This window comes from Nelusetta ayraudi, unplaced genomic scaffold, assembly GCF_046127955.1.
Source record: "Nelusetta ayraudi isolate G7.1 ecotype Tasmania unplaced genomic scaffold, CSIRO-AGI_Nayr_v1 ptg000021l, whole genome shotgun sequence".
In the NCBI taxonomy this organism is placed as follows: Eukaryota; Metazoa; Chordata; class Actinopteri; order Tetraodontiformes; family Monacanthidae; genus Nelusetta; species Nelusetta ayraudi.
The window spans coordinates 389572-403721 of NW_027466071.1; the positions used below are offsets into that span (position 1 = coordinate 389572).

Here is a 14150-nt window from a genome sequence, read left to right on the forward strand (position 1 = left end):
TCACGGTACCGGCCAGGTGACGCCATCATAATCAGAGCGGCGTCAGTGCAGTTGGATAACCGGCCGTACAAAGGCGGGGTGAATATCTCAGTGGAGGTAGGTGTCTCCGCACTGAACAAAGCCGAGTGGCAGAGGAGCTGAATATCAGGTGTTTGTGGCGGAGGCGGCATTGTTAGACGGTGGGAACTTCGACTATCACTCTTGTCACCCGCAGGATCCCAGCGGGAAAATTGCGGCGAGGTGGCAGTCCAAGGGGAATCTTGGGATTGTGTTGCAGGAATTCAGAACATTGCAGTCAGCACTTCCAGGACAGTGGGAAGTCAGAGCAACAATAAATGTGGGGTTGAAAATTAAAAAAAAAAATGTTTGGCCTTTTTTTTTTTCCTCTCTTGAATTTACCTCCCTTCTTTTTCTAGGGTGTGACCGACAGGCGCACGTTCACTCTGGATCATTATGGTAATGCTGGATATCAATCAATTACATTGAAATTTCCTAATTCTGCAACATATTCAGATCAGACAGTGATATTCAGTGGGAATCCAAATATTAAAGTTTAGGTTAGCATGTTAGCAGCTAGCTCAGGACTCTAGCTCTACCTCCTGTGAACGACACAATGTCTCACAAAGCTCTTATCAAAGGTTCCAGAGTCGAACCTCAGCATACATTTCCCTCCTTTCTGTTGCAGAGCATCCTCACTTTGAAATGTTACTCAAGACGCCCTCCAGTGTTCAGATTGGAGATGACATCTCAGGGACCGTGAGAGCGATGTAAGTTGAACAAACCCAAGTGTGCGTCTTGAAACGCTGCTCAAAGAAAATGCGTGATGATGGAGTTTGAGATTTCAGAAGCAAATTTAACCTACTCTAAACTTTTGAATGCACATCTGCAATCATAAATTGACCACTAAATGTTTGGAACTTTTCCATCAATGTCATACATTATTCCAATAAACGCAGGGAAAATCTAACTTTTTGCGAGTTGTGTACATATCCAATACTGACACTGTAAAGCTACTTTCTGTCCTGCAGTTACCCCAGTGGACAGCCTGTCCAGGGGACTCTGGTTGTCTCCGTCTCTCTGGCATCTGATTTCCGCAATGCACCTTCTTCACACACGCAGACTCAAACTATTGAGGTGAGGTTCTGTCATTCTGAGGCTTCCGGACGCTTGCGATTAAACACCTGCCTGCTAAAGCTCTAGGTGTCCCTGCTGCTGCTGGTTCCACAGATCTACGGGTCCACCAGGTTTTCCTTCAGCAATCATCAAGTCCAGTCCCTTCTGGAGTCGTCAGACATCAGCCGTGACTTACTGTTGCACGTTTCTGCCTGTGTGACAGAGTCCTCTACTGGTGAGACACACTTTTCTTATTTTTTGAAAACCATTTTCAGAGTGCAGGCTGCGTTGTCACACACCTCTCTGTTGCAACCCTTCAAGGACATAAAGTGGACAAAGCAGCTGCAGTCCACCTGGCCAGGGACACATTCCAGCTTTCTTTCAGCCACGTTCCGCTCACGCTGAAGCCTTCGTTGCACTTCTCCTCAATAGTGAGCCTATTATTCTGTCAGGCTGACCTCTATTTTGTATTACTGTGTTCACATGCTTATCACCTGTTTTGCAAACAGCTCAGGGTATCGAGATACGACGGGAGGCCCCTCAGCTCAGAGGATCTACTGTATTCTGCAGTGATTGAAGTCACTCAAAGAACCCCCAACTTAGAGAGTGATGACGCAACAACTCTGACCCTCCCAGTGCCTGAAGATGGGAACGTTCATCTCAAGATTCCAGTGAAAGAAGAGGCTGTGATGCTTTTAATCAGGGTGGGCATTTAAGCTCTGACTGATCATTGAAAAGACAAAAACGCTGAAATCCATTGGAGAGAGAAATTAATAGAAAAGGTCAAATCTTTGATTTGAGTTTGTAATTTATTTCTGTCATTCTGTCTGACAAATTGTAAAAGCAAATAAACCAGATCAGTTCATGAAGACATGGCGTGAAGTATGTGGCTTCACACTTTTTTTAATGTCACAGTCTCATGTTTTCTCGGTCTTTATTTATTTCCAGGCAAACTTTCAATCCACCGAGGAGACGCTTCAGGTCAACAACAGCTTCTTCTCTCCATCTGGCTCATATCTTCAAATCTCCCCAGTCAGCTCTACACCAGCACAGGTCATTTTGAACCTACACTTTATCCAGTTGTATTATGATATGAAATCATAACGGTTTAAACAAAGTAAACTTTTAAAATGTGTTAAGTTCTAACCTAGGATTTGAATTTCCTCCTTAGGTCGGGTTGCCGCTTCAGCTGCATGTTCACAGCACAGTTCAAGTGAACAAACTGCACTTTGTGGTAAGTTCTGGTAAATATGTAATCAAGCATTGTTGTCATCCACAACTAGTATTTGGATTGAAGTTATTTGAAGCAAGTGTGCGAGCAACTTCAATCAGTTCCTGGAGTGGTTTGTAGACTTTAAACTACCTTTGATTTAAATCAAAGTTACTTTCTTATGGTACTCATTTGTCATCTTTTATTTTTGAAGAGCTGAGTTTTGCATGAGCAAAAAAACTACAAAGCAGTGGACCCAGTGCTGCATATGTCTGTTTTAACAGAAAAAAAGGCAGATGCAGAGAAAAGAAACAGTTTTCTCAGTGTTCAGTTTTTGTTGAAACCTAAGTCCAAAAAAAACCCCATCAACAATCTGACAGTTGATGGAACTGAAATGGTGAGAAGCCTTTTTAAAACGGTTCGACGGCACACGATAGCCGCAAGTGTCATGACCAGAGCCAAACCAGTAAATGGCCAAAGGTGGAACTTAAATACACAAGAGCTTATGGTAATTGATTGGACACACGTGAGGTTGCTGCAGGATAATCATGGACAAGTGAGACTAGTGGGGACAATTTGTGAAGGAGGGGAAAGAGACAAGGCAGAAAATGAAAAGATATAATGTATATTCCCAAAAATTCAGTACTTTCTGTGCACATTATATGTAAAATCATCTGCATATTTCTAATTTTCATCCATTTTCCCCATTTCAATCACACTTTTTCCAGGTAGAAAGTGAACAATCAATGTTTTTTCATTATTATGGATTTACACTGAGGTCTGTTAAGATATCGCTGAGAACTTCAAGACTTCCAATGAGTTTTGATGGTTTATAAATGGTTTCGTTGTGAGGATAAAAGATGGGCCCTTATTTGTGTTGTCTAGGTGAGCTCCAAAGGTCAAGTGCTGGCTGCAGGGACCAAGACGTCCTCCACTTTCTCTCTCATGCCAGCACTTTCCTGGTGCCCCGAGTCCTGTGTGACCGTCTACACCATTCTGTCCGATGGTGAAGTCGTCAGTGATACGGCACACATCCCCATCGACCAACACGGCAATGTACTTTCATGTTGTTGCTGCTGTTGTTTTTTCTCCCTTTGAATGAGTTTGTCTTGTGAGCCACAATAGGGTGCGTGTCTGTGTTTGCTGGATTCCCTCAGGTATCTCTCGACTGGAGTAGCAACAAAGCCCAGCCAGGCGAGCAGGTGTCACTCACTGTGAGTGGCCTCGAACCTCGCTCCCAGTTTGCCATCATCGCGGTGGGGGCGGATAGTGAACTCCCACGCACTGACCTGGACGTGACAGTCGAGCAGGTACATACAAGACACGCTTTGCCAATGCTTTTATCAACTGTGTTGTACATCTCTAGCAGAGAACAAACAGCAGATACCTCACTGATACCTCTCTCAAGATTGTGGCAACATCCCTGGTCAACCCAATCACTGACACTACTAATTGCTTGTCTCTACTTCTTTCCAAACATGTGAAAGGTACAACCTTTAAACCTTTAAAAGGTCAAAAGATTTGAAGACTACTTTGTTGGGACCTGAGTTGAAAATAGAATAGCTCATCCAATTTCCCACTTGACACTGAGCCTGTGTCGATGGTGTGCCGGCTAAACCAACGAGTCAGGATGTAACCTATCTGTCCGCATTGTTAGAGGAGGACTCCAAAGAGTCTAAGAGCTGGAAACTCTAGCGTGTCCGCCGCTGCACCTGAGGCTCTCCGATAGATTCAAGATGGAGCGAACAATGATTCACGTCGGTGCATCGTATTGAAATGACCTTTCCTTCTCTCAGACACTTTGCTGGCTCACATTGTTGATGTTGGTGACATTGTTCGGTCAGCCACCTTTTCCTCGGGCAACGTCCCACTTGAGACCCCCTTCGCACCTTACATCACGTGACCTACATTTCGGCTGTGCGAGACGTTGCCCTGAGACATCCACTGACATGTTTAAATCTTGCAACTTTTGTGACGTGAAACAAGATACTAAGGCGTACATGTGTCCATCCACAGGAGTGCTGTGTTAAGATGGTGACCAATGGCATCCTCAATGAGAAGAGGCAACCTGGTGGACTGAAAAAAGGTATTGATGAATAATATAATTAGTGTAGAATAATGCCTTTTAGTTTTTTTTAGTCCCCCTAGTGGCCGTTAAGGAGATTGACTGTATCCCACTGTTATATGTAGATGACATCTTTGTACACCTTTAGCTGTTTCTACTGTCTCTAAAATTCTTCATCCTCCTGCTCTGGTCTTTTGAGAGCAAGACCTGTTATTAGTAGAGAAGCGCTGGAGCAGCTGGCTGAGTCAACATGAGTTCTTCATGTGGATGGACGCGAATGTGAGGTATGTGCTAAGACACACAATGCTTTATGCTGGGAAGATCAATTACTGTCGCCTCGCAGCAGGTTGTGGGGTCAATTTCCCAGTCTAGAGCCTTTTAGCGTGGAGTCTACATCTTCTGCTTGGGTCCGTGTTGCTTCTATTCAGTTTTCTGAATCGCACTCTATTGTCCGTTGATGTGAGAACAAATGGGTGGCAGTCTTGTCTCTTTATGCGGCCCTGTCGCACTGGTGACTTGCACAGAATACAGATGGATGTGATTTACTGTATAAATATATTAAGCACAAACCTGCTGATTTAATGCAATGCAACTCTATATATTTTTTTTGTCAGTGGTCAAACACAGACAGAGGAGAAACTGACTGTGCCAAGAGGTGTCACTTCCTTAAGAGCAGTTGCACTGGTGATGTCAGACAACCTGGGCTTGGGCTTCACTCCTCTATCACAGGAGGTAACACAATACACACTATATGGCTATATTCATGACAGCTATGTTTGTACAAACTATTGCTTTTTAAATTAAAGAGTTGTCGTAGAAAAATGGATGACATTCTGCTGTGCCTGTGCTTAAAAAGCAATAAAGGGATTGCGGCATGGTCATTTTTAATTTTAATATGATTGCTATTAAAACATGTTTCGCTACAAAAGATGGCTAATTTGCAGTCTGTTGCAAATTAAAACAAAATAGAACAGTAAACCTCCTAAATGGCACTTGCACGTAGTCACCGAATTCTTTCGTTTTTGTCAAATTCGTATTCACAATGATATATATGTACATATTACAGTCCAAATCCGTGGGAACCATGCATGTGAAGAGAAAATATTTCGAAATGAAAAAAGAGCCGTGGGTAACACAGATTGCCGGCGCCATTCCGAGTTCTGCTTTTCCAGCATGGTTTTATAAGCCGTGGGTCAGCTTTGTATACGGACATTTCAGCTGTGCAAGGCTTATCGTTTGATGAAATCAAGAGATCCCGAGGTGCAAAAAATAGGGAGCATATGTACCATAATGGCACTAACAGTATGATATTTGTCCAACGCTGCAGCACTACCAGCAAAACACCTGTGACCCATTTCACAGAGTCTCTTTCTTCTATGTTGTTTATCTCTTCTTCCTGCACACACAGTTGAGTGTGTCCAAAGATTTTTCCCTATCCCTTGATGTCCCGCCATACCTCATCAGAGGAGAGGAGATAGTACTGGAGGTGAACCTCATCAACCATCTGGAGCATGAAATCGAGGTACAGAGTACTGAATGGAAAGCATATACTCTGTTTAAAGTGCACTGAATGATCGGGCCTGGATATTATCTAACACGGCGAGCACATTCTCCCTTTAGGTTCGGCAGGAAGCTCCTGAACTGATGATTGATGCGTGTCTTCTAACAATAAACACAGAAAGCGACACTCTCTTTGTTTTAAGACTTGTGCTCCCATGTGTTCCTCCTTCCGCAGGTCATCCTGCTGCTGGCTCAGAGTGAGGCCTTTGAGTTTGTTTTGGCAGACAGAGGGGATGTCTCAGTGGTAAATGCCCAGAAGTTCACCTTGGGAAGCCATGTGTCCACCGCGGCGCTGTTCCCTATAAGGCCTGTGGCTCTCGGCATGATGGCAATATCTGTGGATGCCGTATCTGCGGAGGCCTCGGACAGCCTGATCTGGAAGGTGCTTGTGAAGGTGGGTCGAAATGAAAATGTTGAACATGTATAAATGTAGATTTCTCTATGTTCTGTGCATGAGAGATCTTTCCTGAACCTCATATACTGGTCCCAGAGCCTATTGTCTACAGCTTCCTGAAGACACTTGAGGATGGTCCTATTACAGATCCTGATGGAAACCAAAAGTATGGGGATCCTTCAGTAGTTGCTCATTCCTAAGATCACCCTTTGCGTCATAATTAAACAGTTGCATGAATGGAACACTTCCCAAGTGCATCAACTTCATTGACTTTGAGACTGTGTTTGACAGTTCAGACCGGCTATAAACAGAGTAAAATGAAAGACATTCATCAAGCACCTGTGCACCCCAGTGGAGCAAACAGCTTTATGTGTATGAGTGTGAGCTCGAGAACATTGTGGAAAAGCTGGTGCAAATTCCTTTCAACCATGTAGTAAACTTATGTATCCATACCCATAAATTCTGTACTTACTGCTACGTGATTTAAGACATATCTGAGATTGATTGGGTGTGCCCTTGTGTTCCTGCAGCCTGGGGGGGTTCAGCAGTCCTACTCGGAGAGTCTGTTCCTGGAGTTGGCACCGGTGAGACAGAATAATTCCAGATCAGTCTCCTTCTCTTTTCCGCCACATGTGGTGGAGGGCAGTCAGAGGGGCTATGTGGCACTGGTTGGTACGTACAACTGCTCGTCCTTCCCCTCACTGGTCTTTTGAATGTGGTCCTTGTTTATCCAGCAAGTTACGCCTGCAGAAAATGTTTTTTCTTTCCCTGCGTGTTTGGAAAATGAGTTCGGGTGTATGCGGACATCAAAGCCGCCCCTGTAAACACAAAGGTAGCGTATGTTTTAACAGTGGATACGTGGACGTCAGACAGGAATGCTCATGGTGGGATGTTGTCAGACTGTTTGGCTCGCATAGGTTAAAGTTTGAAATAGTTGTGGTGGAAATGGTTGCGCCATTGTGTTACTTGGGAGTCATATTCTTGCAGTTTTGAAATCTGCTTTTCGTGTGTTTATTTTTCGCCCCCTTAATTGTCATTATCACCTTTTCACACTTGGCACCGCAACTCATCATTGTGAGTAATCAAGTCGTCATGTGGAACGACACAATATGTTTTGCAGCAGTTGGGTCCAAAATGAGTCAAGAGCTTTACTATGAGTGCTGAGTGCAGCAGCTCTAGTGTATTTACTAAGTTGTGTCACTCTGCTTCACGGGTATTCTTAGTGATCATTATTTCAATCAACTTTTGGTTACTTTGGTGGCATTTTTTTTTTTTTTTTAATTTCACTCCTTTCCCTGTGCCGTTACTGTACACAGGTGATATCTTGGCCTTGTCCATCAACCACCTGGATTCGCTGGTTGAGCTGCCTGTCGGTTGTGGGGAGCAGAACATGGTTCTCTTTGCTCCAAGTATTTACGTCCTCCAGTACCTGGACAGGTCAAACCAGGACAACGCAGAGATCAGGAGCCGGGCGCTAGGCTACATGAAGGAAGGTGTGCAGTGACTTACTTTACTGTTAATATGCTTGTTTGTTTTAATACATAATTAGATATATTTTTTTCTCATTATGATAAACTTACTACTGTCAGGATATGAGAGACAGCTGACCTACCAACGAGATGACGGTTCCTTCAGTGCCTTTGGAAGCAGTGACACGTCTGGTAGCACATGGTGTGTGGAGCTTTTCTTGCTTTGCTACTCAAAAACAAATGTGATGCAGCCTTTACTTTACCAATGTTTTCTAACAATAATCTACGTCTCTGGTATGTCATTGAACTTCCCGCTTCCTGTCCACTCTCCCAAGGCTGACAGCCTTCGTCCTGAGATGTTTCCTCCAGGCTCAGACCTACGTACAGATAAACCAGAGGGTCCTGTCCAGGGCCGTCACCTGGCTCCTGAGGCAGCAGGGTCCTCAGGGGGAGTTCATTGAGGCGGGCAGGGTGATCCACACCGAGATGCAGGGCGGACTGGACGACGACTCAGCGGGTCTCACAGCGTACGTGCTGATGGCGCTGCTGGAGGACGAGAGCAACGTGGTACGTCAGGGAAGGGAGCGTGAATCAGACCTCGGCGCCCTCTTTCTACTCTTTTAAGTAGAATCTAACAGACAGGAAATGAGTTGACTATCGCAATATGTTTTTTTTCTTGTGTTTCTTACAAAAAAGGACATGTATCCCGGCAATGTGTCTCTGGCCAGGACGTACCTGGAGGACAGAGTGACCAGTGGCCGACTCAGCAACTACAGCCTGTGTCTGGCAGCCTACGCCTTAGTGCTGGCTAACAGTCCTGTGGCTGGTACAGCCCTGAATGAGCTCAGCAGGAGAGCAGATTACCGAGGTCAAATTACATGTGAGAAACTATTTCCTCATTTGTTTGGATTAAACTAAAAAGAATTGAAGATTTGTATGTTTTTCCCTTTAAAAAAACAACAACAAAAAACATCAGGATGGGGATTTTGTTTGGCTAATTCTAATTATTTTTGGCAAAGTCATCACTTTGATTTAAAACCTTCATAAAAGTAGACTCACTTAGTCATTGGTTAAAAAAAAAGAAAAAAAAGTTTGCTTTATTTTTTTAATGAAACAGAGGCATTTCTGGTCAACAATCTTTCATACAGGAATTTGCACATATTAAAAAAATCACAAAAGGAGCCAGTCTACATCTGTTTTAATGCCACATTAAAAAGACCCATGAATTCCTCTAGCTTTTGGTAAGAAAAAAAAAGAAAAATGTAGCCCTTTAAAATTATAATTTATACCTTACTTTGATGGTTACAAGTGTTTTCTATCACTGTTTATTTTAAAAATGAAATCAAGCTAAATCAAATGTCCTGCAAACCATTTCTCTTAAGGAAATCCAGAGCAGGAACAGCAGCAGGGGAATGAAAGATTCCAGCATTTAGTGTTTCATTAAAGTTTTCAATCAGCATGCATGGGGAATTATCATGTATTTATCATCATGGTTGTTTTCCTGCTCACTGCAAAGACGGCGTCATGATGTGGAGCTCCTCTGCCGGCCTGGAGTCACATGACTGGCAGCCTCGCTCAGCCCAAATCGAGATGACCTCGTACGTGCTGATGGCCTTCTTCAGGCGCGGCAGCTTGGTGGAGGGCATCGGTCTGATGAAGTGGCTGAGCGGGCAGCGCAACCACCTGGGAGGCTACGGGACAACTCAGGTCACGCATGTTGCAACTTCCATTTCAGTGTTTGTTGTTTCTTGCTTTTAAATTTGCCAAATGTGTTTTTTTGTCTTCTAAATTGTTTATCATGTGATCATGGAGAAATACATGGCTTGTTTGTTTTCCATTTTTAATCCATTCGTGAGCTTTCAAACTATCACGCTGTCAAATTGTTGTGTGCGATGAACTTGTGTCAACAAAACAATATGAACGAAACAATTAATAATGATTAAATAACAAAATTCCTTAATCCAATATTAGATGCACAGCTAGTGCTTAATTAACACTGAATTAGCACCGAATTGAATCTATTTCTGTAAACATACCAAATAAATAGCTAATTCTGGTGCTGCCATATCACTCTAATTAGTGCTACAGTATTGCAACTGGAACTGATATGCAGCCGAGAAGCTGCATTTTTTCAATCTGCTTGCCCTTTTCCTCCTTAGGACACAGTCATTGCCCTCCAGGCTCTTGCCTACTATGCTGCCATCAGTGGTGCCAACGCCATCGACCTCAGGCTCAGTATATCTGACCCAGCTTCTTCCTTTTCCGTATTTCACATCAACGCCTCCAACTTCCTGGCCTATCAGAGACAAGAGGTAAGAGACGCCACTGCCACTGATGGTGTGCCTGCACTGGTTTGTTTTGGTGTGCATCCAGCATACAACTCACGACAATGATACCCAGTGGTGAAAAATGTGTTTAAATTGCTCCTTTAAAAAACACAATTGTGTGTTCACTTTCCTTGCTACAACTTGCTACAACTTGCCAGCACCAGATACCTAATAAACCAGAGGCTATATGAGTTACTGTTGCTTTTCCTTGGTCTCCAACCAGTCTGACCTCTGACCCCCTGACATCAACACAGCTTGTTCCACCACACAACTGCCTCTCACTGGATGTTTTGTTCTTTCCCTCGCCATTCTCTGTAAACTCAAGAGATGGTTGTTTGTATGAAAATCAGAAGATCAGCAGTTTGGAAATACTCAACTTAGTCCATCTGGCATCAACAACAATGTTCAAAGCCACTTCAATTACTTCCCCTTTTTTTATTCTCAGTCAGAGCTCTGGCAATTGGTGTGCACAGCTTCTGCATGTTAGAATGGATTGAGTTGCCCCCATGTGATGAGCTATTTGCATTTGCAAATAATCATTTTTGTTTTCCTCCACATGTGATCGCCTTCATTTTCTTGTCTGCTCTTTTTCACTTTACTCCTTAGATTGACATCATCAAAGATATAAGTCTGAACATATACATGGAGGGAAGAGGATTTGCAGTGCTTCAGGTATTTTTTTTTTATTTTCCCTGTGCGACTTGCACTAAGTTTCATTCATTACATTGGCACATGTGGACTGACATGAACAACACAGCACTTTGTTGCCCTCTTTTTTTATTCCCATCTCTTTTTTATGTCTCAACAATAACCTACATTTTATTGATTTTCAACAAAAACAGAGTTTCATCTTGAGCTCATCAGTGTTTTAGAAGTTGTATGCCCTATTTTCTGGCTGATCGAGCCTAATTATCCCACACACAAGGTTGCTGGGCGCGAGGGTATTCATGGTCAAGGCAGGGGGATGGGGAAAATCCCCAGCTGGGCCCTATAAAATCTCAAAAATCAGCCTGGATGGGAGATGATAAAACATGTTCTGGAAACATTAAAATTTAACGATTAAAACCCAAGAAGCAACGTTTTGGCCCGTCATTGCAGTTTAGTTATGGTTGAGTCTGTGTTCTGCCTGTGGCTGGAGGTGACCAGGCATTCACTAAGATCAAGATTTTTTATTTTATTTATTATTTTTTTTTCAAAGTCCCAGAATCCTCCAAGAACAGATCAGGCGGTTTGGCTTCAAGAAGCTCCAGCTGTCCCAGAAACTGGACTTTAATAAATGGCTTTACCACAAGGAAAGCATGGAGAAACACACACACACACACACACACACACACACACACACACACACACCCACACACATGCACGCACGCACACACAAAGTTGTGAACTTTGAAAACATCAAATCATCTTTTTAGGGCGACTGATTTCTGTGGGGAGAACGTTTTACTGTTTTGAGGGCAGCAACAGTACAATCATTGTCTTCGGCTCGCCGCTCCAGGCTTCCACACTTTCAAACATGTCCACCAACTCCCTCACACAGACAAACATCTTTTACAACCTGGCCAGCGAAGCCTTTTTGCAGCGCTCATCGCACGCCAGGGACGATGAGGCGTTCTCATTGGACGTGGGCATCACCGAGGCAAAGGACCGGAACCACTTGGAGCTGTCGATTTGCACGAGGTAGAGGCCGTCGATTTCAAGTAGCGCCCTCGCGCCGTGCTCGTCGAACGTTCCGTCAGGACTCTGCTCCTCCCCCGCAGGCTGAAGGACAATCAGCAGGTCCCCAGTACAGGGATGGCTATCCTGGACGTGGGCATGCTCAGCGGGTTCAGGTTTCCGGCTGTGGACGGCGCACCGACAGAGCTCATCCGCAGGGTGGAGATACAACCCGAGAGAGTCATCTTCTACCTGGACTCGGTGAGCCTTCCATCGCCGCATCGGTTCATGAGTTAAGAGCAAGTTACCATTAATGGAAAAATAAAATTATCATGGAACTCAACCAAATGGGCCAGAGATGAAGGCTGCTTCTTGGTAAATGAAGGGGTAAGTGGCAACCATGATGAAACCGCAACTCTTTACAAGCTTTAGGCAGTTTCCTGTTTACACACAACTAGGTCACACTATGCGTCTCCTCACACAATGCTAGAAACACTGACCTCCAGAGTTAAATTGAATTATTATTGACAAAGTTACATGAATACGATTGAATAAAATATGTTTTGTTTTTTTCAGTTTTCTTCTATAAAGGCTTTGTTGCATCGAGTGTGGGCTAAATGTTGTTATATTTTATATGTGTGTGTGTGTGTGTGTGTGTGTGTGTCACTGGCAGGTTACCAAATCCAAGGTTTGCATCAATTTCTCAGTCTTCCGTCGGTACAAAGTGGCCCGTGTGCAGGACGCTGTGGTGCAGGTGTACGACTACTACGAACCCAGTGGGTGAAGTTAACAAACGCCACTTCCGTGTCGCACGCGCACGCGCTCACGCCCTCGTACATCCGGCTCACGTGCAATTTCTCCATCTGCCTGCCTTGCAGCGAGAAAGGCAACCCGGACGTACAACTCGGACTCTCTGCGCGAGGCCGACTCCTGCTCCTTCTGCGGCCGCGGCTGCAGCCGCTGCCGGCCGGGCGTCGCCCTCACCGTGACCTCCTCACTGTCGGCTCACTCCTTCGGCGACAGCGGCGCCACCTGCAGCTGGATTTACCTGCTTCTCGTCGTCAGGGCTTTTTTAATGGTATTGTAATTAAAAAGCCGCACAGCAGAAGAAGGTACAATTAGACGTCGTAAATGAACTCGCAAACATCGATGTGCACTGGAGGCACGATGTTCCAATCTCCTTCCCGTTGATTATAGTATTTAGAGGACTGTTTATGTGCTGATGTTTTTGTTTTTTTTTCTCGGTACGCAGGACGTCTTCTCTTTGTTTCGTTTAAAAGGCCGTGTTTTATGCGAAAATCACTTCAATATGATGACGAAGAACGTCAGGTTTCACCTCTTCTGCAAGCTCCACTCTGCAGAGAGCGTGCACTTTAACACACAAGTCGGGAAACCAGCCCTTTGTGATGTCACAAAGAGCGATGATACCTCCACCTTTTTGTTTGCTCTGCCCTCTATGACGACTTTTACGACGAGTTGTTCTGTCCCTTTTCAAACGTGCAGAAGCAACACTTTTAGTTGTTTTTTTCTTTTTGCTGGTGGCCGTAAACAAAGGGCTAAGTATGCTGCGTCTGGAGCTCCACTGGCGGTTCGAAGCTAATTAAGCGTCTGAGGCAGTTCAACTGGAGGCCAAGATGAAAAATAAATCTAAAAAATAGAAAAAGATGGGCCTTTTAACTGCATGCAAACAACGAATCTGTGGAAATTTCCATTAATATCCGCTGGATTTTATTTTGAATGTTTTTCATCTTTCATTGGTAGGTCTCTCTCTCTCTCTCTCTCTCTCTCTCTCTCTCTCTCTCTCTCTCTCTCTCTCTCTCTCTCGATGTTATTTTCACGACACTGTGTGTCAATATAAGCTACAGGAGGCTCCGCGTTGCACGTTAAGAGCAAAGACGTACTTTTTTTACCACTCATTTTTCTTTTGTGTGCGTTTTCCGCGTTGTGCCGCGGCGCTGCGTGAGTGAAGCAGACCTCGCTGCTGAGCTCCCCTTAATGTGGAACGCGGGAGAAAATGTCCTGTAATATTACTCTGAGTGAGATAAAATCTGCCTCGCCAAGTCTACCATGACATGCAACTCTTGGCTGAAGGAATGCAGACTGAGCTTGCGTGCTTGAGCGCGTGCATGCGCACACACACGCGCGCACACACAAACACAAATCATCACAGAAGGCGAATCTGCCTTGACTTTCTCTATGTTGAAACATCAAAGGTGATACGAGCAACATTAGGTCATAAGGCATAAGGTCCTGGTCAGCGGGTCACTCTGGCCTCAGTACTCTGTTCTGCCGGTTGCCAGGTTGGCACAGCCAACCCTCACATCGTCAGAGTCACAATGGCGGTAATGGGACATTA

The 14150-nt window shown here is 44.4% G+C and overlaps 1 protein-coding gene across 1 annotated transcript; it reads left to right on the forward strand.

Moving 5' to 3' along the window:
* The first annotated feature begins 244 nt into the window (after positions 1 to 244).
* Positions 245 to 13536, forward strand: LOC142888985 (CD109 antigen-like). Its single transcript, XM_076027487.1, has 28 exons — positions 245 to 337; positions 417 to 456; positions 686 to 767; positions 1029 to 1134; positions 1228 to 1348; positions 1435 to 1544; positions 1623 to 1817; positions 2062 to 2166; positions 2285 to 2347; positions 3209 to 3379; positions 3481 to 3633; positions 4340 to 4409; positions 4588 to 4672; positions 5003 to 5120; positions 5797 to 5910; positions 6124 to 6342; positions 6873 to 7014; positions 7659 to 7835; positions 7932 to 8013; positions 8147 to 8378; positions 8508 to 8679; positions 9328 to 9518; positions 9971 to 10123; positions 10745 to 10810; positions 11679 to 11818; positions 11899 to 12055; positions 12468 to 12570; positions 12673 to 13536. Exons 3-28 carry the CDS (start codon positions 703 to 705, stop codon positions 12879 to 12881), a joined length of 3519 nt encoding a protein of 1172 aa, XP_075883602.1. The 5' UTR covers positions 245 to 337; positions 417 to 456; positions 686 to 702; the 3' UTR covers positions 12882 to 13536.
* Positions 13537 to 14150: the final 614 nt, after the last annotated feature.

Excerpts from the sequence above, each read along its gene's own strand:
- LOC142888985 (XM_076027487.1), top strand. The coding sequence starts at position 703 with ATGTTACTCAAGACGCCCTCCAGTGTTCAGATTGGAGATGACATCTCA. Across the intron at positions 1,545-1,622 it reads CGTTGCACTTCTCCTCAATA|CTCAGGGTATCGAGATACGA; the intron begins GTGAGCCTATTA and ends TTTTGCAAACAG. Across the intron at positions 7,836-7,931 it reads GCTAGGCTACATGAAGGAAG|GATATGAGAGACAGCTGACC; the intron begins GTGTGCAGTGAC and ends TACTACTGTCAG.